The sequence below is a fragment of the Mobula birostris genome, chromosome 5, assembly GCF_030028105.1.
Source record: "Mobula birostris isolate sMobBir1 chromosome 5, sMobBir1.hap1, whole genome shotgun sequence".
Lineage (NCBI taxonomy): Eukaryota > Metazoa > Chordata > Chondrichthyes > Myliobatiformes > Myliobatidae > Mobula > Mobula birostris.
This window is the reverse complement of record NC_092374.1, coordinates 199,012,830-199,038,490: the sequence shown is the minus strand read 5'-3', so window position 1 is coordinate 199,038,490 and position 25,661 is coordinate 199,012,830. Positions and strand designations below refer to the sequence as shown.

The 25,661-nt window shown below is 45.6% G+C and overlaps 1 protein-coding gene across 1 annotated transcript in view; it reads left to right on the top strand.

The window, feature by feature from the left end:
* LOC140198255 (butyrophilin subfamily 3 member A1-like) overlaps positions 1-15,393 on the top strand; it is a 110,107-nt gene extending 94,714 nt beyond the window's left edge. The window contains exons 7-8 of the mRNA XM_072259312.1: positions 6,137-6,163; positions 14,778-15,393. Coding sequence (XP_072115413.1) covers positions 6,137-6,163; positions 14,778-15,310 — 560 coding nt within the window. The 3' untranslated portion in view covers positions 15,311-15,393. The remainder of the gene's footprint in view (positions 1-6,136; positions 6,164-14,777) is intronic.
* The last annotated feature ends 10,268 nt before the right edge of the window (positions 15,394-25,661 follow it).

Genomic DNA, 25,661 nt, shown 5'->3' with positions numbered 1-25,661 from the left:
ATGTCTCTTCCAAACCAACTCTCTATCCCTCTACCCCATTTCTCTATCCCTTCTCTCTATACCCTCTCTCAACCATCTCTCTAACCCCTCTCCCTACCCACTCTACCCACCCTCTCGACCCCGCCCCTCTAACCCCACTCTCTACCCCCTCCTTCTACCGCCTTACTCCCTCGCTCTATCCTTCTCTATCTACCCCCCAGTGTACCCCCCTCTCTCCTCCCCTCATCCGTCCGTCTAACCCCTTCCCTCCCACCTCGTCTCTCCAACCCACCCAATCTAACCCCTTGTCTCTAACGCCATCTCTAACCCCCGACTCTAACCCTGTCTCTAACCCCCTCTCTCTCTAACCACTGTTTCCTCTCCCTCAAGCCCCTTCTCTACCTCTATACCCCCCACTCTCTATCCCGCTTCCCTCTCTCTGCACCCCACTCCACCTGCACCCTGCTCCCTGTGTCTGACACCACTCCCTACCAGCCCCTCTCTCTACCAAACCCTCTATCCTTCTACCCCATTTCTCTCACCCCTTCTCTACCCCCTCTCTCCTTCTACCCCCTCTACCCTCTTCTCTCTACCCCCCTCTCCCCACCCCTCCCTCTAAACCCCACTCTCTAAAGCCCTCTCTCAAAACCCACTCTCTTTAACTCCCCTCCGCAATACCCTCCCTCTCTACCCTGCCACTATCCCCTCGCCCTCTAGCCCCCTTTCTTTCCTCTTCTCGCTCTATGCACCCCTCACTCTCTCTCTGCACCCTCTCCCTCTGCACCCCTCTCTCCCTCTGCACCATGTCTCTGCACACTACTCCCTACCAGCCCCTCTCCCTCTCTGTACCCTCTCTCTCTCTACACTTCTGTCCCTATCCCTCTCTTTCTCTCTCTCCAATCCCTTCCCTCCAAACTTTCCCTGTAACCCCTTCCCTCCCATCACTTACCTCCAACCCACTGTCTCCAACACCCCCCTCTAACACCCTCTCTTAATGCCCTCTTTACACTTCACTCCCCCACTCTACCAAGCATACTCCCCATCCCCTGTCTCTACCTCTTTCTCCCTCACTTTCTACCCCCTCGCACTCAAACCACTCTCTCTACCCCCACTCTCCAAAGCCCTCTCCCACTCTGTAACCCCTTCTCTCTTTAACCCTTTATCTCTGCCCCCTCTCTCTACCCCCACTCCCTCTGCACCCTTCTCTGTCTCTGCACACTACTCCCTACCAGCCCCTCTCTCTACCCCCTCTCTGTACCCTCTCTCTCTACTCCTATCCCTATCCCTCTCTTTCTCTCTCTTCCCCATCCATCCAATCCCTTCCCCCTAAATTTTCCCTGTAACCCCTTCCCTCCCATCACTTACCTCAAACTCATTCCCTCCAACCCACTCTCTTAACACCTTGTCTCTAACACCCTCTCTCTACACCCCCTCTACCTCCCTTTCTGTACCCTCCTCTCTCTAACCCCCCTCTAATGCCCTCCCTTTACACTCCCCACCCCGACTCTCCCAAACATCCTCTCTACCCTCCCATTCTCTACCCACCTTCTCTCTATCCCCTCTCTCTACCTTCTTTCTACACAGCTCTCTTTCTCTATGCTTCTCTCACTCCGCACACCCCTCTCCCTCACACCCGATTCTCTCTTCACCCTCTCTTTCTCAGGACCCAACTCCCTACCACCCCGTTTCTCCAAAATGCTCTCTCTATTCACATTTCTCTCTACCCCGTTTCTCCCCATCTCTAACAAGCTCTCTCTACCACCCCTCTCTCTACCCGCTTCTCTCTCTCCCACTCCACCCCCTCTCTAACCTTTATCTCTTTACTCCTCTTTCTCTACACACCCTCTTTACCTCTCACTCTCTACATCCTCTCTCTACCCCCTTCTCTCTCTTCCCCCGTCCATCCAATTCCTTCCCTCCACTCCTCTCCCTGTAACCCCTTCCCTCCAACACGTTCCCTCCAACCCACTCTTTCTAACACCCTGACGCTAACCCCCTCTCTCTACACCCCATCTCTCTAAAGCCCTCTCTATACCCCCTATCTCTACCTCCACTCTCTCTACCCCCTCTCTCAACTCCCTCACTCTACCCCTTGACTTTCTATCCCCTCACTATCTACAAACTCTCCAACCCTCACTCTCTAACCCCTTCTCACTCGAATCCCTTCTCTCGCTACCCTCTCTACAGCCCCTCTCTCAAACCTCTCACTCTCTACCTCTGCCATCTACAGCCTCTCTCTCTACCCCCTCCCTCTGTCTAACCCCTCCCTCTACTCCCCTCTCCCTACCCCCTCTCTAAACCTCCTTCTCTACCCCCTCCCTCTCTACTGTATTCTACTCCCTCTCTCTACCCCTCTCCCTAACCCCCTCTCTACATCATCTCCCTAATCATCTCTCTACCCCTCTCTCTGACCCCTCTCTCACTACCCATTTATTTACCCACTCTCAACCGCTCTTTCGACCGTCTCTCTCCTCCTCTCTCTATCCCTCTCCCCCTTTCTCTCTACCCCCTCTGTACACCCCTTTCTACCACCTCTCTATGCAGTCACACCCCCCTCTACTCCCTCTATCTCCCCACCTCTCTCCTCCCCACTCTCTATCCCCCTCTCTCAAAACCCTCTCTACACCCTCGCTCTCTAACCCCTGCGCTCTCCCTACATCACCACCCTCTCTCTACCCCCTCCCCCCCTCACACCCCTCTTCCCACTCCTTCCTTTCCTCCTCTCTTATCCCCCCATCTCTCTCTCCCCTCTCTTCTCTCCCTTCTCTCTCTCCTCCTCCCCCTCTCCCAAACCTCTAGCCATTCTCTCCCCCCATCCCCTCTCTGCTTTTCCGCCATTCTTTACAGCCTCTCCCCGTCTCTACCCACTTCTCGCTCTCCACTATCCCTGCTCTTCCCTCACCCACCCCCTCTCTGCCCTCCCCTCTTTCTCCCCAATCTCTCCTCCCCAATTCTCTCCCCCTCCCCTCTGTCTCCCCCCACTAACTCTCCCTCTCCCCTCCCATCTTTCTGTCTCTCCTTTTCCCCCTCGACATTCCCCTCTCTGCCCCCACTCGAGCTCTCCCCTTCCTTTCCACTCCTACTTCCCCTCCACTCTCCCTCCCCATTCTCTGCCATTTCTCTACAACCACTCGCTCTGCAGTCTCTTCCCCTCTCACACCCCTCTCTCAAGACTCTCCCCCCATCTCCCTCTCCTCTTTCCTCTGCTCTCTCCCTCTCCCACTTTTACTGCCCCTCCACTCTCCCTGTCCCCAACTCTCTCCACCTCTCTCCCCGATCTCTCCCCCCACACCTCTCTCCCCACTATCCCCCCACACCTCTCCCCCCACTATCCCCCCACACCTCACTGCCAGCACTATCCCCCCACACCTCTCCCCAACACCTCTCTCCCCCCACACCTCTCTCCCCACACCTCTCTCCCTCACCTCTCTCCCCCCTCTCTCGCCCCCTCTCTGAAACTCCCCTCTTCTCTCCCCCACTATCCCTCCTTTCTCTCCCCCCTCGCCGTCTCTCCCTCCTACCCTCTCTCTCTCCCCTTTCCACCTCACCCTTTTCCCCATCTCTCACCCCCTGCCAACTCTCTTTCCACCCTCCTCTCTCTCACTCTCCCACTTTTTACTTCCCCCACCCTCTCTGACCCCACTACCCCTTCCCCCCCACTCTATCCCCTCTCTCTCCTGTCTCTCCTCCCTCCCCTCCCATCCCCTCCCCCTCCCCCGTTCTCCCCCTCCCGCTGTCCCTCAGACCCACTCTCTCTCACTGACACTCTCTTTCACTTTCTCTCATCCACTCTCACTCTCTCCACCCACCCCCATCTCCACTCTCCTTCCATCTTGGCCTCTCTCACTCCTCCTCTCCCCCCATCCCTCGCCCCTCCTCCCTTCTCCACTCTGAACCCCCTCATCCCTCTCTCCCTCCCACCCTCCTCTCTCCCCATCTCCCTCCCGCTCTCTCAAACATCAGACATTTCCTGTTGAAGAAAGCGAGGGATAGGAGTTGGTTCAGGAGTTCGGTGTACTTGGGTCAGTAAACCCTCCACCAACATTCTGTTTCAATCCGACAGGATCCACTCTCCCTGCGGCAGCAATAGCTCGTGCCAATTCTGCAGCTCGTTCTCTTTCAGAATTTCTCCCATTGGTGGTGGGATTGGTAAACTTTCCCTGCACCAAGAGGGAATTACTGCATCACTGTCCACTCCCAGACAAGATGGTAGTGGAGCAACACACATCAAAGTTGCTGGTGAACGCAGCAGGCCAGGCAGCATCTCTCGGAAGAGGTGCAGTCGACGTTTCAGGCCGAGACTCTTCGTCAGGACTAACTGAAGGAAGAGTTAGTAAGAGATTTGAAAGTGGGAGGGGGAGGGGAGATCCAAAATGATAGGAGAAGACAGGAGGGGGAGGGATGGAGCCAAGAGCTGGACAGGTGATTGGCAAAAGGGGATACGAGAGGATCATGGGACAGGAGGCCTAGGGAGAAAGACAAGGGGGAGGGGGGGAACCCAGAGGATGGGCGAGGGGTATAGTGAGAGGGACAGAGGGAGAAAAAGGAGAGAGAGAGAATGTGTGTATATAAATAAATAACGGATGGGGTACGAGGGGGAGGTGGGACATTAGCGGAAGTTAGAGAAGTCAATGTTTGCATATAAATAAATTAATAAATAAAAGATGATACTGGACTTGGTTAAACCCGGGGGTCCTGGCTCAGATAACAAAGCCTCCTTTGCCAGTGATCTACAGCAGGATCAACGTTCACCATCCATATTTTCAGGTAGTTGTGTAAATAAGTGAGTGACTATTTCCTCCCACATCCTGTCAGCAAGTTTCCATCTGCAGGTCCAAACTTTAACGGGGATGTGGCTGAATTCTGCAGTGACAGTCATTTACCATCAGTGGATGTCAGGGCTGAATTCTTTTTATGATCCACATTCTCAGCTTCAGCCGTCCGGCAGATGAGCTTTACCTGTGAGATGGACTGATGTGTAAATTTGGTCAGGATTTTCTGCTGAACTGCGTGGATGGAAAATGAATTGAATTGGAATTGGTTTATTACTGTAACAAGCACCAGAAATTTGCCTTGCATGCTGTTTGTACAGATTAATTCATGACACAGTGCATTGATAGAACAAGGTAAAACAATAACATGCAGAGAAAAGTGTAACAGCTCCAGAGCAAGTGCAGTGTAGGTAAATGATGAGGAGCAAGACAATATTGAGGTTCATTGTGAGATCAAGTGTGCATCTTATTGTACTAGGAAATCGTTCAATGTTCTTATAAGAGCAGGGTAGAAGCTATCCTTTAGACTGCTTCCAGGCTTTTGGATCTTCCACCCCATAATAATAATAATGTTGGTCGCATCCGGAATTTCTCCGGGTAGCGGACGGCTTCCTCTCACGCCGTTCTGACGTAGTTGGGATTCGCATACTAGGCAAGTTACAGCAGTGATTTGCCATTGCCTTCTGCCGGGTGGGTTTATTTTCCAAAGAGATCACCAGCTCTTAACCCCGCACGGATGGAAAGCGTGCCAGGGGGCGCCAACTGGGTTTGAACTTCAGAACCTCCGCCCCGCAGTCCAGCGCCAACGTCACTACGCCATGGGAAATGGTGATGGTGGAGACTGACACTTTGGGGATCTCCGTTTGGGAAAGTTACTGACATGGTCCTTGATGATAAACATTTAACTTCTGACCTACAAGTGGTGATGCAGAATTAGGAGCTGCTATTATGTATTTGTAGAAGAATGCTATGCATACCATATACCGACAGGATAACCAATGAAGAAGTTCTACAGAGAACAAAAACAAAACTTACATTACTTAAAAAAATCGGAAAACACAAGCAAAATTCTTTGGACACATCATGCGAAGAGAGACATTGGAACATTTAGTCACAACTGGAAAGCTGGAAGGAAAAAGAAGCAGAGGCAGACAGAGAATGAAAATGAGAGATGGAATAACATCATGGTTAGAAACAGGGGAGGCAACAACTACAATTCGGGGGGTCAGGGTCCGTGATGGATGGAGAGACATGATTGTCCACGCCGAGCGGCAAGGCACCTGAATGAATGATGAATTATGTATTTAAAGCTGTTTCTTGTGAAATTAATTACACACGAAATCCATGAGAGATTTCTTCAGTCATGTCTGTCGTTCTGTTTTCAGAGTGGAAGAGGATACGTGGCCATGAAGGTAAGATCTTGTGTTACTAGACTGAGAGGTTTAGTATAAACAGCTTTTTGAAAATGAATCGGTCCCGGTGTAATGGGAGGTATTCAGGAGGTTGATGGAGTTCAGGGTGATGTGTTCTCACAAAGGTGGAAAAAGTCATGTGGCATGATTGCATTCACAGGTCGCAGCATAGAATGTAACAGTCCGTATGCTTTGTTTGCAACTGGGAAGATTTGCTGGTACTGCTCTGGGTTGGTCGGGGTGGGGTGGAGTGGTGTAAACTAGTCTTGCAGGGGGATGGGAACCAAAGTGCCAGAGCAGATATGGAGTGGTTGTGGGAAAAGATGCTGTTAACACTGCATACAAAGACAGCAATTGAAAGGTTGAGTATGGTGGGAAGAATGTTCTGAGTTGCATCCATTTCAATGCAAGAAGTATTGTACGTAAAGCGGGTGAGCTTAAAGCATGAATCAGCACGTGGAATTATGACATTGTAGCCATCGGAGGGGGGGAGGACCGGCAGCTCAGTGTTCCCGGTTCCATTGTTTTCAAACATGGGAGCAAAATTGTCAAATATGACAGAGCACAAGAGATTAAAGTGGGAAAGCTGGTATTACTCACCAGCAGTTACTGCAGTGCTCAGACAGGGCAGACTGGAGGGCTCGTCTACTGAGGCTATATGGGTGGAACTGAGGGTCTGGCAAGTGCGGATTGGGACAGGTTGTTCTCACTCAAAGCTGTGCTTGGTAAATGGGAAGCCTTCGAAATTTTGAGAGCATAGAATTTGTATGTTCCTGTATGAATAAAAGGCAAGGTTAAGAGGTTTAGGAAACCTCGTTTTTTGTGGACAAATTAGGCTCTGGTTCAGAAGAGGAGGAAGGATCAGGCAGCACGGAACAAATGAGGTACTTGAGTATCAGAAATGCAAGCAAACACTTGAGAGGAAATCAGGAGGCTAAAATAAGCCATGAAGTTCTGCTGGTTGTTTAGTAAAGTATTAGGATGGATAAGACCACAGTCTATACCACAGGTTACTGTGGGAAGTGAGGGAAGAGATTTCTGTGCCATTGGCGGTCATCTTTGTCTCCTCATTTGTCACAGTAGTCGTGCCATATGCCTGGAGGGTGGCATATTAAACTAATTTGACAGGGGAATGGGAACCAGAGAGATCGTGCTGAGGATGAGGTAGTTGGTTTACAAACAGAGGCAGTGTGCAGTGAGACTCCCGGCAAGGAGAGGCTGATGATAGGGGAAAATGGCAGTTAACAGGGTGAGTTGTAAAGTAAAGACAGGGCACAATCTGAAAGGTTGAATACAGGACTCAAGGTGTTATATTTGAACGTGTGCAGTATACAGAATAAAGTAGATGAACTTGTCGAAGAGTTACAGATTGGCAAGTATCATACTGTAGGCTTCACTGATCGTGGCTGAAATAAGATTATAGCTGTGACCTTAATGTCCAAGGATGCACATTGAATCAAAAGGACAGGCAGGAAGGCAGAGGGGGCTGCGTGGCTCTGTTGGTAAATAAATATGAAATCAAATCATTAGAAGGAGGGGACATCAGATCAGAAGGTGTTGAATAATCGTGGACAGAGCTGTGGAATGGCAAGGGTAAAAAGACCCCGATGGGAGTTGTATACAGACCCCAAACAGTAGTACATGATCTGCAAGCTACAACAGGAGATAGAAGGTGCATGCCAAAAGGGCAATGATACAAGGGGGGATTTCAAGATGTGGGAAGATTGGGAAAATCAGGTTGGAGTGAGATTCCAGGAGAGGGAATTTCTACAATGCCTCAAAGGCGGCTTTTTAGAGCAGCTTGTGGTTGAGCCCACCAGGGGATCTGCTATCCTCGAATGGGTGAAATGAACTGGAATTGATTAGAAAGCTTAAGGTAGAAGAACCCTTAGGAGAAAGTGATCATAATATGATCGAATTCACACTGGAGATTTGAGAAGGAGAAGCAGAAGTCAGATTTATCAGTATTACAGTGCAGTAAAGGCAATTACAGAGGCAGGAGAAAGGAGTTGGCCAGAATTCATTGGAGAAGAACACTGGCAGGGATGACGGCAGAGCAGGAATGGCTAGGATATGATACGAAGGATGTTTATCTTCGGAATTCTCTGCACCGGAGGGCTGTGGGGTCTCAGTCATTCAGTTCATTTAAAGTCACAGAGTCTTTGTCGTACGGCACAGAAACAGGTCCTTTGATCCATCACCTCAGTGCTGACCTATTTACCCATCTACACTCACCCCATTGGCCAGCATTAGATCAGTCTCCTTCTGTGCCTTCTCTATTGAAGTGTCTGTCTGAGTGCCTCTTAAACACAGTGACTGTATCTGATTCCATCACCTGCTCTTGCAGAAAGTTCCAACATCAACCACTCACTGTTCAAATAAACGCATCTTCAAACTCCTTCCTCTCAGCTCAGACATGTGACCTCTTGCATTTGACCTCCTCCTGTGGGAAGAAGATTTCAACCATCTGCTCAATCTATGGCCTCATAACCTTGTATATTTCTGTCAGATCACCCCTCGGCCCATTTACCTGCATTTGGCCCGTATCCTTCTAAACCTTCCCTGCCGTCATTCTTTTCTCTGTCCTGGGCCTCAACTCCTCTTCTGTGCCAGTTTCACAGGGCCCTCAATTCTCCTGTGTGACAGAAGATGATCAGCCTCATTTTCTGCAATATTACAGAAGCGAATGTGCTGCAGGTCCTAAAATGCATAAAGGTAGATAAATCCCCAGGGGGGATTGGAGGGTTGCAGATGTTGCTCCCTTATTCAAGAAAGGGAGTAGAGGTAGCCCAGGAAATTATAGACTAGTGAGTCTTACTTCAGTGGTTGGTAAGTTGAAGGAAAAGATGCTGAGAGGCAGGATTTATGAACATTTGGAGAGGCATAATATGATTAGGAATAGTCAGCATGGCTTTGACAAAGACAGGTCATGTCTTATGAACCTGACTGAACTTTTTGAGGATGTGTCTAAACACATGGATGAAGGTAGAGCAGTAGATGCAGTGGAAATGAATTTTAGCAAGGCATTTGATAAGGTACCCTACCTATGCAAGGCTTATTGAGGAAGTAAGGAGGCTTGGGATCCAAGGTGGTTCATTTTGGTAGGTCAAATATGATGGCAGAAAATAATATTAATGGTAAGACTCTTGGCAGTGTGGAGGATCAGAGGGATCTTGGAGTCCCGAGTCCATAGGACACTCAAAGTTGCTATGCAGGTTGACTCTGTGGTTAAGCAGGCATACAGTGCATTGGCCTTCATCAACCGTGGGATGGAGTTTATGAGCCGAGAGGTAATGTTGCAGCTATATAGAACCCTGGTCAGACCCCAGTTGGAGTCCTGTGCTCAATTCTGGTCGCCTCACCACAGGAAGGACGTGGAAACCATAGAAAGAATGCAGAGGAGATTTACAAGGATGTTGCCTGGATTGGGGAACATGCCTCATGAGAACAGGTTGAGTGAACTCAGCCTTTTCTCCTTGGAGTGACGGAGGATGAGAGGTGACCTGATAGAGGTGTACAAGATAATGAAAGGCATTGATCAGCTGCTTTTGCCCCAGGCTGAAATGGCTAGCACGAGAGGGCAATGTTTTAAGGTGCTTGGAGATAGGTACAGAGGCAATCTCAGGGGTAAGTTTTTTGTGCAGAGAGTGGTGAGTGCGTGGAATGGGCTGCCAGCGGTGGTGGTGGAGGCGGATACGACAGGGTCTTTTAAGAGACCCCATGGAGCTTAGAAAAATGGAGGGCTATGGGTAAGCCGAGGTAATTTCTTCTTCTTTTAAATTAATTTCTGATGCGTTTCTACAATAGCTGCAGAAAAAAATCAACAAAATGGAGATTTCTGCAGTGCAAAACATGTCCAATATATAATTCATAACAACAAAGAAAAAACACCCAAAATAAAATCTTGTAAGATTAGTATCCTCCCCAACGTCCCACTAGAAAAAAAAATCCAGGCCAACCACTTCAGTGTATAGAAAAAAAATATTGGAGCATTCGACCCCACAGAGCTGTAAATATATATTAAAAAAAGAAAATATAATGCTGACTACCGAAACTATAATCTAATTCACAACAAAAAAACCGTCAAACATACAGGAAAAAAAAAGCAGAAAGTAAGGGAGTGCAGTACAAGAGAAAAGGATAAACCTAATCTAAAGAGGAGTTATGAAACTATTCAAGAAAATGTCCCCACACCTTATGGAACTTTATGTCCGAATTAAGAAGTGAATAATGAATCTTTTCAAGGTCTAAGCAGGACATAATATCACTCAGCCATTGAGCGTGAGTGGGTGGGGCAGCATCTCTCCTTCTAAGAACTAACCGTCTAGACAAGAGAGAGGCTAAAGAAAATGTTCGACATTTAGTCTGACTCGAGTGCATGTCTGCTTCACCCAAAGTGCCAAAAAGAGCAATCAGAGGGTTAGGTTCTAAGTGGCAATTAAGAATGTGGGATAGAGTTGAAAAAACCTCTCCCCTGAATTTCTCTAGACTAGGACAGACCCAGTACATATGCTAAGAGAAGCCTCACCCCCTTTACACTTATCACAAATGGGACTAGTGTCAGGGTAAAACTGTGATAATTTAGTTTTAGACATATGAGCCCTGTGTACAACCTTAAACTGCAAAAGGCAGTGGCGAGCACATGAAGAGGTTGAGTTAACTGACTTCAGAATTGAATCCCAAACCGCATCAGATAAGGAAATATTTAAATCATGCTCCCAGGCAGTTCTGATTTTATCGAAGGGAGCACGCCTCAAGATCACTAACTTATCCTGAATAACAGATATTAAACCTTTACCCAATGGATTGATACAAAGAAACAGGTCCAGAACGTTTTTCTCAGGTTTCTCAGGAAAACTTGATATCAAAGGGTTAATGAAATGTCTAATTGGAAGATATCTAAAGAAGTGAATAGTACGTAGGTTGAACTTTACAGACAGTTGTTGAAAAGTTGCAAAACGATTATCTATAAAAAGAGCTTCAAAGCGCCTAATACCCTTTCTATACCCGTCATAAAATGTTGAATTCCACATAGAAAGTAGGAAAAGATGATTGTGTAAAATAGGGCTAGAGAGGGAGAAACCATGAAGGTCGTTATATTTTCTGAACTGAGCCCATATTCTCAGAGTATGTCTAATAAGAGGATTTACATTTAGTCTAGGCAAATGACAGGGAATTGCAGATCCGAGAAGTGCAGAAATGGAAAGATCCTTACTAGAATTCAACTCCATTGCCACCCATTTTGGGCAGTCAGACCAATTGTGGAAGAAAGACCAAAAAATAATACAAGGAATATTGGCTGCCCAATAATATAAACAAAAATTATGCAAGGCCATACCAACTTCCTTTTTAGATTTTTGAAGGTGAGCTTTATTGAGTCTAAAGCGTTCACCCTTCCATAAATAGGACGAAATGATAGAACCTAAAGCATCAAAAGGAGCTTTAGAAATAAAATTTGGTAAAGACTGAAATAAATACAAAAAATTGGAAGGATATACATTTTAATAACATTAATTTGACCTACAAGAGACATGGACAAGGGTGACCACTGTGTCAGATTCTGTTTTGTAGAGTTTAGAAGATTGGTAAATTTTCTCGAAAAAGATTCTTGAAGTTCCTTGTTACTGTAATACCAAGGTAAGTGAATTGGTTGTTAACTACTTTAAAAGGGAGGTCATGGAACATTAATGCTAGTGCTTCTCTGTTGATTGGAAAGAGTTTGTTCTTGTGTAAATTAAGTTTATAACCAGAAAGCTGTCTAAATTTATTAAGGAGTGAAAACATTGGGGGTAAGGAGGTAGTCGGGTTTGATATAAAAAGTAAAAGATCATCAGCATAAAGGGAAACTTTATGCTCCACACCTCCGCTCCAAATCCCCATCAATTCAGCACAGCTACGAAACACAATCGCCAGTGGCTCGATAGCCAATTCAAAAAGTAAGGGACTTAGAGGGCATCCTTGACAGGTGCCACGTTTAAGGCTGAAAGACTGGGATTGCTGAGAGTTGGTCAAAACAGAAGCGGTAGGACATGAATATAACAATTTAATCCATGTAATAAAACTTTGTCCAAAATCAAATTTTTCTAAAACCGCAAAAAGGTAATTCCATTCCACATGATCGAACGCTTTCAGGAAATAACACATTCAGGAGTCCCAATTGAGGGTGAATATAAGATATTAAGTAAGTGCTGTATATTAAAAAAGGGAAGGTGATTTTTAATAAAACCAGTTTTGATCTTCAGAAATAATAGAAGGTACAATGTTCTCTAATCTACGAGCCAAAACTTTAGCCAAAATTTTAACATCGACATTTAACAAAGAAATCGGCCTATACGAAGAACAGTCTGTTGGATCTTTACCTTTTTTGGCTAAAAGAATGATACATGCCTCATTAAATGATGCTGGCAATTTGCCATGTTTAAACGAATCAGATAGAACTAAAAATAATTGAGACAAAAGCAGTGAAGAAAATGATTTATAAAATTCTACAGAAAAGCCATCAGGTCCAGGAGATTTACCCGACTGCAATGCAGAGATGGCAGATGATATTTCCTCTAGTGATAATGGCTTATTGAGTTTCGCTTTAAAGTCAGAGAGCGAAAGAATATTAAAACTGTTTAAAAAATGCTCAATAGAGATACTATCATTTAAAGATTCAGATGTATAAAATTGGGAATAATAGTTCTTAAATGTATCATTAATATCAGAATGATTCGAAGTAATGTTCCTATTTCCCATTCAAATTTTTGTAATTTGTTGTTTAGCTTTAGAGCGTCTTAGCTGGTTAACTAAAAATTTACCGGACTTATCACCATGAATATAAAATCGACTCTTACTTTCAAGAAGTTGGCGTTCAACTGGCTGAGTGTAAATGAGGTCAAACTCATTTTGAAGTTCTCACTTTTTATACAGTTCGGGATCTTTGGTCTGGGCATATAATTGGTCTGTTGCTTTAATTTGACTAAAGCAGATTTACCTGTGAGTCTTGGAACAGAGGAGGATCAATCGAATACTGGATCAAACCAACAGTTAAAATCACCGCCCAATATGAGGGAATATAAACTCACGTCAGGCAATAAAGAGAAAAAAAACAATCAAAAAAGTCCACATCATTTGAGTTGGGAGCATAGAGGTTAGCCAAGACCAGCCTATTGTTATACAGTTTCCCAGAGACAATAATAAAATGACCATTTGTATCCGATACTTTGTTGTGAAGCTCAAAGGGAACATTCTGATTAATAAGGATTGAAATCCCCCCTGGCTTTAGCCGGAGAAGCAGAATGGAAGTGCTATCCCACCCAGCTAGACATAAGGCGAGAGTTATCAGAAATACGAATATGTGTTTCTTGCAAAAAAGCAATGTCAGCTTTGAGCTGCTTAAGATGTGAAAACACCTTCCTTCTTTTTACAGGATGGTTCAATCCCTTAACATTCCAGCTTCTAAGATTCACTGTGATTTCAAAAAACATCAAGGGTAGTAGGCACAAACATCCAAATAACAGCTCTGGGGCAAAAGTATAAGACATGAAAATCAGGACAAAAAAAAGTCCTGAGTAACAAAGAATAACTAAGGGTTGTATAAATAGTGTTGGCACTAGGGAACCATCCCCTCCCTCTAATCCCAAAGCAAGAAAGCTACCAAAGAACAGCAGAAAGCTTTTCAGAAAAAAAATTACCTCTAAACCCAACTTCCAGTTCCTGAATATATTCATAAGCTCTGTTTAATTAACAGTTCGTAAAAAAAGAAAACTTATGCACTACGAATTAAAATTGTACATAAAGAAAAAAAGAAACAGTACCATCAAAGAGTATTAGACTTAACTCACCCAAGTAATAATCCAGAGTACCATACCGGCAAAAAACTATCAACAAGAATTCAGTAATTAAAAATTTAATTGAAAAAGAGAACAGGGAAATTCCAGTTAAACAGGGAAGCCCAGGTAATTTCTGAGATGTACAGTTCTGGTTACCTTTCAAAAGGAATGCTGTCATTGAACTGAGAGGGAATAAAACAGATTTACAAGGACGTTACCAGGACTGGAGGGTTTGGTTTACAAGGAGAGGCTGGGACTTTCCCTGGAGCTGAGGAGGCTGCCGAGGAAGTTTAAAGGAATAATGGGTACACACAGGCAAGTGGGACGAGCTCATTGAAGCAAGTTGGTCAGGATGAATGAATTCGGCCGAACAGCCTCCCTGACCTCCTTAAATTACTCTAATTTCACTCACCCCGTCCTCATCTGGATCCAGTTGTTGCTGCACCCTTCCTCACACCTGTTTCCACTGGCTATTTTCCTCTTTCTTTCTATTTTTGTTGCTGGCTTTCGGGCTCAAACATCGACTGTCTATCTCCCTCCACACATGCTGCTTGAGCCGCTGAGATCCTCCAGAATTTTAGTGTGTTGATCAGGAAAAATCCGCTCGCCACCCGGTGGAAAAACCTCGGGAAGATGCTGGTTGTCCATCCGCTGTGTCTGGGTAAAACCCCGGGAAAGATTCCTGTCGGCCACCTGACTATGCCTGAGGCCGAGCGGCCTCTCCCCCGGTCCCGGGGCCGCGCTGCCCGAGTCTCCCCCCGATCCCCGGGGACTCTCTAATTCTCTGCTTCTCCCCCCAGTCTCTGTCACCCTGGATGTGGAAACGGCGCATCCGCGGCTCGAGGTGTCTGAGGATCGGAAGAGTGTGAGACTGACCGGGACCCGGAGGGATCTCCCTGACACCGGGAAGAGGTTCACACACTGGGCTTGTGTGCTGGGATCGGAGGGATTCACATCGGGGAGACATTACTGGGAGGTGGAGGTGACGGGGAATCGGTGCTGGAGTCTGGGAGTCGCCGCAGAGTCTGTGGAGAGGAAGGGATGGGTCAGACGGAGTCCGGAGACCGGATTCTGGATCATCGGGCGGTTTGATGACGCGATGTGGGTTTACACCTCCCCTGAGTCCCGTCTCCCTGCCGGTCCCATCCCCGGGAGGGTGGGAGTTTATCTCCGTTACCAGTCCGGGACAGTTTCATTTTACAACGCGGAGACCAAGTCCCATCTCCACACCTTCACTGGGAATAAATTCACGGAGAAACTTTATCCTTTTTTCTGGACTGTAAATACAAACGAGTGGCTGAGAATCTGCTCCGGTTCCGCTCCGGGTCTGTAAACGGGTCGGGTCCGGGACCGGCGTCAGGAGTAAGTCAGTGTAAATATAAATGTGCGGAGAGTGAAATAAACACGATGTGAGAATTATCGATCCATTAATTTTAACTCGTTCACCTCATCCGTCAACGGAACAGAAACACTGCGGATTCAGCAGCAGCCGCGGGCGGCGGGTCCTGAGCTCCCCGGCTCCCCCGGGTGCTAAAGTCCACCGGGACTGACCGGGTAACTGGGACAAGTGGTGGTGGTGCTGACTGGGAGAGGGAGGTCAGGGTGAATCTTAGGGGACGGGACAGGCGCCGGTGGTAACACACAAAGTGCCAAAGAATCGGTACAGAAAGGTGGAAGGAAGGGGGAGTAAAAGCCGACAGCTGATCCGGATGAGGGAGGGGTGGAGTGTGGAAATGTGTCAGAAGCTGGGAGGGGAGAGGTGGGAGAGACAAAGATGATGGAATCTGGTCGGAGGGGGAAGTGGAGACTGGAATAAAAGGAGGGAGGTGGGGAGGAGTGTGTGGGGGACGGGAAGATGGAGAGGGTGGGAAAGAAAATGGCCACACGCTTCCTGTGGGATTATCATTGTGGAATTGGGTTGCTATTCCCTTAATCTTCCTAGTGGCCTCTCGGATGTGATCTGTGAAGTGAGTTCTGTTGTCCTGATTCATGTCGTTTGTAAGTACAACATTCTTGTCCAATCTGGGCATACATGGTTCCTTTCTCAAAGTCCAAAGCGTTTTGGATTTGCAATGGACCAGCACCAATTTTGCCGACAATTTAGATACTGCTTATTGGCTTGGATTGAGAGCATATGCAGTTTAATTTACAAACTTTTCCAGTGCTGATGTCATGTTAATCAGTTCCTCTGCTGCTTTACCGGCTCCCTAGGGAAGTGTTACATTCTCCAGGGACAAGAGACTCACGGATAGGAACATGGAGCTGAGGAAAATCGAGGGCTGTGGGTAAGCCTAGGTAGGTCTAAGGTAAGGACATGTTCGGCACAGCTTTGTGGGCCGAAGGGCCTGTATTGTGCTGTAGGTTTTCTATATTTCTATGTAACACCAAGTCCTTTTTACTCTGGGGTTATTGTCTTACAGAGGTATACACCGTCCTCTGAAACACTGGTTGGTTCCAAGTTTACATCCCCATCCCCCAGTGATATTCTGCCCATCCGATAAGGGGATGAAGGGGTCTATGTTTCTCAGTCTCATCATCATTGTACCAGAAATACCCTGGGCTGACGGCTCGGACCAATTAAAGTCACAGTTCATCTCTGTTTCAGTGAAGGACACATCCATTTCTACATGAGCCGGGACAGCCGTACACACCCAGCAGTTTGAGTGTTCATGGCAGGGAAAGGACACGATCTAATCCAACTGCCGTGGTTAGGCACCATCTTACAGTGAGAGGTGTGAATCCATTACGGTTTGTCTCTTACCTTGATGGCTGTGTTAGTGACCAGCAAAAACTGAAATGGCCCTTCAAATCGAGGTTCCAAACAGTTCTTTCTTTTAAATGTCTGCAGCAACACGTACTCTCTGGGTTCAATGTCATGGCATTTAAGGCCCACACGACTGGTTTCTGGTTTTCTTTTACCTGTTGATGATAATTAGTGATGCTGCCCGGGTTTCATTTCTCTGGTAGCTTTAGCAGTCGACCAAATGCTCTCTAGTGCAGCCCACATCTGAGACCAACTTATGCACAGAAAGGTCTCAGGTAGCCACCACAGGCTGTCCCCAGCCCGGCTGCAAAAGGAGGAGGGTTGGGCAGGGGGAAAGCAACCCCATCCCGTAAAATCCCAGAACTACAGAAACACCAACAGAAGCTCCAAAGACCTCATCCCTGGGAGAGGAAGGATCTTCAAATTCTTGACCCACACTGGGAAATCCTGTCTTACATCATTACAGCTCCTTGTGTGGGTTCGGTCTAATAACACACGACTGTAATTCTATCCCGTTGCCTTCTCATTTGTAATTTTGACTTCCTTCGATACCAAATGCTGTAAATGTGTTCTTCACTCTCTGACAGACAGATTCAAGTCAGCTGCTAACCAGGTTTCTTTTCAAAGCCTTTTACTGCTGTACTCCAGGGTGATCACTCTGATGCCTGGCCCATTTTGTCTCCCCTGGGCCCGGTGACTTGACCAGCTCAGCGGGGCAATCTCGGGGACGACCACATTGACAAGAATCTGAAGTTACGTCCAGTCCAGAGGGGGTGAGGAAGGCTGATGTCCTCCCTTCAACATCAGTCGTGAATTTAAAGTTAACAAATAGCTTTGCCTGTCACACGTACATCGAAACATACAGTGAAATGGGTCGTTGTGCGTCAATCACCACCACAGTCTGAGGATTGTCCTGGGCGCTGGACACACTTCTGGTACCAACATAGCATGCCCGAAACTTACTAACCCCAACCTACACATCTTTGGAATGTGGGAGGAAACCGGAGCATCCGGAGGAAAATCACGCAGTCACAGGAAGAAAATGCAAACTTACAGACTGCAGTGGGAATTGACCCTGGGTCACTGGCGCTGTAATAGCGTTACGCTAACTGCTGGGCTGCCGTGACACCCGAATTGGATGGGTTTTTACAACAATCCTGTAAAAATGTCACCGTCACTGATGCTAGTGTTTAAGGCTAGATTTACTTGATATTTCAAGTTATATCCTGAGTCGTTGGTGATGAGGTTCGAACTCTTGTGACAGTTTTAATTAGCCAGACCCATTTTTTCCCCGGACTGGGGAATCGAGAACTGATCGTATAAAGTGAGAAGGAAAAGATGTGACAGGAATTTTCACACAGAGGCTGGTCAACCATAGGAAGTATTTCCCGGGGCAGCAATAGCTAATAGGAGGGAGCATAATGTTAAGAGATTGGAGGAAAGTATAGGGGGTTGTCAGAGGTAGATTTTTACACAGAGAGTGGCGAGTGCGTGGAACGCTTTGTATGGGTGGTGGTAAAGCAGAAACAAAAGGTTGTAACTGGTCGTTATCTTACAAAATGTTGTCAGCTGAAGTCGCTCGTTTTGACCTTTTCAAGGGCAGTCGATGGGCAGTAAATGTTGTTCCTGCTGCCGATGCCCACATTCCAGACACAATAAATTCTTGCGCCTGTTCCCAGCAATTACATTTTGTTTCTGCTCTTCCTGCAGTACCGGTTTTCAGCAGCAGGCGGCGATCCTGCACCGTGAAACTGACCTTTGGGCCGCTCGCCATCCCCGCCCTCTGGTTGAAAGCGGTACTGCAATACACTGAATTTCATCCCAGTAGATCGTGGAAAAAATGAAAAATAAATACACAAATACTGTTGTAATGTGAGCATTATAAAAATAAGTAATACTAATTAGGGTAATGGTAATATAACAACACTCCCAATGCTCAAAGTTGTTTGTAAAGAGAAATTGTTTCCGGGTTGCGGGGGTTTAGTTCCGTTCTTTCTGCGCACTGCAGTCGATCAGACCGGAAGTAAAACCCTGCAACCCGGAAGCAACCTCTTTTTAAATTACATTTTTATTGAATACGTACAAAAACACTAAACATATGCTAAAGGGAATCACACATAAGCAGCAACAAGTATATAACTATCAACTTTAAATATACAAATAAACAAGAAAATCCACTGTAAATACTGTTGGACAGAAGGAACTATATCTGAAAGGAGTCAGAAGACAGAAACATTTACAGAAATTACTTAACCGGAAACGTTGATAAATTTGTACACTCTACAGCTTTCTGGTTATGGGAGGTTTTCAGAGCATTAACGTATAGTTTGAAGTGACATAAAAAATATAAATGTAAGTTTCTTATTGCTGTATTTGCATTTATGGATATAACATTTGCTGTAAATTAACAAAAGATTCATGATAAAGAAATGATCCCTATGAGATTTGGTATTATTATTAAACCCAAATAAGACATTTTCAAAGCAAAAAGTAAAATCCACATTAATATATTGATCTATAAATTGACAACATCAACCCGAAATGTTTTAACATATTCACAATCCCAATACAGATTAATTAAATCCTCTGGATATAAACCACAAAAAGAACAGTTAGTTTCAATATCAGAATTAAACTTGTCAAATAAACATTGGTTGGATAATATCTTTGTATAATTTTAAATGAAATTTCTTCAATTTTATTCCTCAATAAAAATTTATTAAATAAGCCCCAAATACTCCTCCACCTCAGATTCCAAAAGCGACTATTCGAAAAACAAGCAGCCATAGGAATAGAAGTAATGTCTTTTTGAAACAGACTTCTAAGACTTCTATAATTTTTTTTAAAAGACGAAGGAAAACAAATCTTTCCTACAGCTCTACTGGATGGATCCAAGCTGGGTAATTCAAACACCAAATATGATGCATTTCTAAACAACGTAATTACACCAGAGGGAATTGCATCCATAACAACAGCAAATTCTTTTGGAGTCACAGGAGATTCAAAGGTGGATAAAAACTCAGTGTAACTCAATAAAGTACCACTTGAAATAAATAACTGTTTAACTAACAAAATATTATCAAACCAATCTTTATGAAACAAAGATTCATTCTTATAAGTTATGTTGTGGTTATTCCAGATAAAGTAACTATAAGGAGAAAAACTGTGTTTGTAAATCAAAGACCAAGATAAAAGCATCTGTTTCTGAAACAGATAATCGGAGAGGAACTTTGTCTATTTTGTAATTACATAAAAGAAAAAATTTCAATCCACCAACCTGGGAAAAGACAAAAGAAGGAATACAATTCGGTATCGAAGTAGGATTACGTAAAAATTGCTTAATCCAAATAATTTTAGAAGTGTTATTAAGACTCTCAGAATCAAGAAAATTTAGACCCCCTTGTCATAACTATTCATGTGAGCAGATTGTTTATATAATGAACTTTGTTTTTCCATAAAAAGTTAAACATGGTGTCTATCATTTTACAGATTTTTTTTATCGATGTATAAGGGGAGAGTTATATATACAAGCCTAGAAAGACCTTCTGCTTTACAAAGCAAAACCTGGTCTTACAAAGATAAGTACATAAGTAGATTGAGTACAGTCTTTAAGAAGAAACAATTCACATTTGTGAATATTTCAACAGAGGCCTGAGGCTTTGGGAAAAAAACAGAAATACAGTTTAAAGCCAATGAGATTTCTGAAGCATCATTTAAGAAGAGAGTCGTATCGTCTGCAACCTGACTAATCAGAAAATTGGAATTTGCACAGGAAATGCTTTTCAGAGGACTAGACTCGATGGAATAGGTGAGCAGCTGAGCATATAAAAGGGATAAATAAGGTGAGATAGGACGACCTTGTCTCACCCCGCTATTCACATCAAACCTCGGTGAAGCCCCCAACTTCAACTTTATAGAACTATTGGCAGACATCCCACCTCTGCCGGAAGTTCTGGGAGTCTCCCGCATATTAATAGTGGCTCCCTGGTGCCTGCAGATTATATCCAATGTCCCGGAAATCAATTTTTTGAGAGCGAGCAAGCGAGAGAGAGAGCGCAAGAGAGAGCACGAGAGCGAGCGCGAGAGAGACCACGAGAGCGAGCGCGTGCCATGGCAGAGTGTTCCAAAATAAGAAAATATAAAACGTACGTCACCCTGGACTACACTAAAGTGTACCCCTGCCTAATGGGGGTCAAAATAATGACAGTGTTGCTCGCTGCAGTGTTTGCAACAGTGACTTTTCTATTGCCCATGGTGGGTTAAAATGTAAGACACGTTGAGGTGAGTTTAACATTGTCATTCGTTCATTAGCATAGTTAACGTTATTTAAACTAGCTGGCTAGCTGCTAAGGAGGTACTTTATATTGCAGACATCCCACCTCTCCCGGAGGTTCCGGGAGTCTCCCGCAAATTGATGGTGCTACCTTCCTGAAATGAGTTTTTGCAGGGTGGGATGTCTGTATTAGCGTTTGTGCACAAAGCCTTAACAGCCTTACAAAATAATGGACTAAATCCAATTTTACCAAGAGCAGAGAAGATAAACTGATGCTCAATAGTATCAAAATCTTTGTAGAAATCTAAAAACAGTATAAGACTGTTGTAGCGTGGATGAAATAGCCGGAGAGACAGAGTCACTGGTAGATACAAAACAGCTTCTTTATTCCACACATCAAGGTACAGCAGGCATCTACAGACGGAGACGCTTTCGGGAGAAAGCTCTGCTAGCCCAATGTGAGCTCGATATTTATATGCTAAACACAAAGGCAATCGCTACTTGAAAAGTTATAGACAATGCGTAGACAATGCTTCCTATTGAAGCTACATACAAAATATCACCCCACCTAACTCCATCCTTTCCTTCCGACGCCAACGTGTCTGGGTTGGTATCCACAGTCTTTAAGAATGCAATTAAATCCACAATCCATTTATTTGGCATTTTACGAGCCAACATAGATGACAATTAATATTTATAATGAATAGATAATACTGTCTTCGAAACTACAGCATCAGGTCAAACTACGGCGCCAGAAGCATCTGGTATTCACACCGTTTTAGGAAGCGCATTGTTGTGGACTCAATCCACAGTACTTTGTCAAATAGAAGTCTGGTGGCCAAAGTCATTTAACTGTAAACAAATCATCTACCCAAAAACTCACTCTAACAGTTCCTCCTATTGACCCTCCTGGACAAAATTAAATTTGTATCAGGAAAGGCCAACCTAGGAGTATCTGCTCAAATAAGGCAGCAAAAATGCCGTCTTGAAATCCACCTCCCGCCCCCACAATCTTATGTGCCTCTATCTATCCTGGCATTACCTAATCGCTACCTACCAAACGTTCAGCAGTGAGGCTGTTCCAAGTCTTTAGAAAAGCGGCTCCTTTCGTGTGCCTGTCGCTCTCCCCGCAGGCTGACTGCAGCTTAATTCCACTCCTTTGTCTTCAGTGCTTTATCCTCTGGTCACTGAAACTCTCCTTCCAGGAGCACCCACAGGCTCTCTCATCGATATACAGGAAGGGGTTGGGGTAGCCTCTACGTAAACGTCTGCAAGGACCTCTCCCCGGTGGCACCCCCTTCCGAACTGTCCGGTTGATCACTGGCTCAACTGGTGAAAAGGGCTCAGCTCCTCAGACTCGGGGCGACTGCTTTCAGACGCCATGTGCAGTCTGAAATGCCATCGAAATGGTGCAACTTGCCGTCTCTGCTTTAACTCAAAAAATCCCTCCCCAACTATTTCCCAATAAATTTCTGTACTATGCTATAAAATTAATCATCTACCTTCAGCAACCAGCCTTCTTTACAGAGTACCATCATCATCACACTTTAGCAGGCTATTCATGGTTTTCCAACACATTCTCAGCATCTTCTGCCATGCTTTCGGTGTTTTCTGCCTTTGCGTTTCCTCCGGGTACGTTTTCATCAGCTGTGGTCAGGTCTGGCATGGCCGGCTGGTGTTCCTCTCTTAGGTTCTCTGTAATTACATGGTTACTGGGTACACTTGATCCCCCACTCTGTCTGTAGGATCAACAAGAGGGAGAGTTGTATGCTTTAACCTGAGTCCAGTGTTTCCACTGGCTGCCTCGCCGAGTCTGTACACAGACACACGTATCATTGCTTAAGAGTAGCGTCTGTGGTCCTATCCACCTGGGGGCAAACCCTGGCCTTTCTGGCAGCACCCTCACCGTAACCTGGTCGCCGGGCTGTGGAAGAACTATCCCCTTTCCCTCTGGATCTCTCTGATCAGCGATTCGCTGTTGTTGTTTTGCTCCGTCCTTTAATACTTTTAAGTTGGTTACAAAGGTCTTTCACATATTGGGTCGTTCCATCCTTCTAAGCCCCAGGTTCCCCACAACCCTTAATTACCCCATAGGGGAGTCACACTGCTTGCCCCATCAATAGTTCGTAGGGGCTGAGACTCAACGTGCGGTTCAGAGTTGCACGCAATCTCATCAGGATTCCTGGTGATACATCCACCCATGTCTTTCCTGTCTCAGCTATAGCTTTGGCTAACACATTCTTGATTGTTCGGGTCATCCTTTCTACCGTCCCTGATCTCTGGGGGTGGTACGGTACATGGAACCGTTGTCCAATCCCTAAAAGTCGGCACATTTCCTTCATCGCTTTCCCCGTGAAATGTGCTCCATGATCTGAATCCACCTGGACTGGGGTTCCCCAGCTTGGGAGGATTTCCTGAACTAGGATCCATGCAGCGGTGCGGTCCCCTGTTGGGAAAGCCTCTACCCACCGGGTGAAGTGATCCTTAATTATTAGACAGTAGCTTTTCCTCCTGCTTTTTAGCAGGGGCCCTGTGAAGTCTATCTGGATGTTTCCCCAGGGTCCCCTCGGCTGAGGCTGATTTGCCAGCTGCAGCTTTCTGCCCTTACCAGGGTTATGCTGGGCACAAATGATACAACGGCGGCAGAATTTCTCAACATCCCTGGCCACCACCAGTCCTGCTGGAGGGTTGTGATCATGCTCTGCCTTCCCTCATGCATCACCCCATGATATAACTTTAGTAGTATCTGTCTAATACAGGGTGGGGCCACCGCGACTCTTTCCTCCCCGTGTGTCACCACCCATCTGATCCCTCCTTTGCTCCTTTTCTCCTCCATTTTTCCGTCTCTTCTGCCTCTACCTCTTCATATAATTTTACTAAACTGTCTTCTGTCGTTTCCTCCTGCACACTTGCAATCTCAATTGCCTCTTGTTCCCCTGCTGCTTTATTCGCAGTAATGTCTGCCCTCGGAGGAACTGGGAAAACTTTATGTTCTGGAATGGCCGCAGTCTCTCTGAGTATCCCCTGTTGTTTCTGTTCCTTCGCTATATTCTGAACAGCGGTCAGTGTGTCAGTTTGTATAGGGTCCTGCTGAGGGGGTTTATACAGACCCTCCTCTATTTTAACTGGGTCTATCTTTACTTGCTCACAATCTTGCTTGTGTATTCTGTTGGTTGTGCGCGTTCGCTGCCCCCTGACTCGTCCATATTATTTCTCTCTTTCCTGAATCTATAACAGCTCCTGCTTCCCTTAGGATGTCTATTCCAAGAATCGTGCCCTCATTATTTGGACATACCCAGAAATACACTGGAATCTGCACTCCCCCGATTTCTAGTATTTGCTTCTCGCTTCTTTCTGCTTTTACTGTTTTCCCTCCTACACCCCTGATATAACGGGCCTTTCCTGTTGTTGGTAAGGGTGAATCTGTTATTGATACCGATGCCCCTGTGTCCACTAACATATTGCATTTTTGTCCCCCTAATAATACTGTTGTGTACATCCGTGAGTCACCAGCGCTGGCAGTGGAGCTGCCATATCTTTTTCTACCTCAAGAGGCGCCGTTACTAACCCTTTGATCTGATCAACAGTCAGACTGGTTGCTGATGGGGTGAGTGACTGGGTGTCTGCCATGACCTTCGCCTGGGTTTTCACCCTCCCTTTTGGACACTGTCTCCAGCCATGTCCCAATAGGCCACAGCTGTAGCATATCAACTCCTTCACTGTCTTATACCTGGTCCGGCAGTCCTTTGCTATGTGCCCTGGCTGCCGGCAAGCAAAACAAACTCTCCGGGACATCACAGCAGCTGCATCCACTATACCTACTTTACGATTTCTCTTGCCTTTCCTTTGGTCTATCTCACTGGCCAACGAAACTATCGCAGAGTAGGTGGACACTACTGTTATGCCTAAATCTAAAACTTCCTGTTGGGCTGAGCTCAGGCCTTCCTTCAGCATTTTCTGGAAGACTGGGTCGTCCCTCCCTGGATTTTCCAACCCTGAATACTCCTCATATGCTCGATATTTACATTCTGTATAATCCTGCGTAATTCTACATGTAGATTGGGTGAACCAAATTGGTAAAGGTGCTGAGGAAGAGGATTTCTTGGAATGTATGCGGGATGGTTTTTTGAACCAACATGTCGAGGAACCAACTAGAGAGCAGGCTATTCTGGACTGGGTTTTGAGCAATGAGGAAGGGTTAATTAGCAATCTTGTCGTGAGAGGCCCCTTGGGTAAGAGTGACCATAATATGGTGGAATTCTTCATTAAGATGGAGAGTAACATAGTTAATTCAGAAACAAAGGTTCTGAACTTAAAGAGGGGTAACTTTGAAGGTATGAGACGTGAATTAGCTAAGATAGACTGGCAAATGACACTTAAAGGATTGACGGTGGATATGCAATGGCAAGCATTTAAAGGTTGCATGGATGAACTACAACAATTGTTCATCCCAGTTTGGCAAAAGAATAAATCAAGGAAGGTAGTGCACCCGCGGCTGACAAGAGAAATTAGGGATAGTATCAATTCCAAAGAAGAAGCATACAAATTAGCCAGAGAAAGTGGCTCACCTGAGGACTGGGAGAAATTCAGAGTTCAGCAGAGGAGGACAAAGGGCTTAATTAGGAAGGGGAAAAAAGATTATGAGAG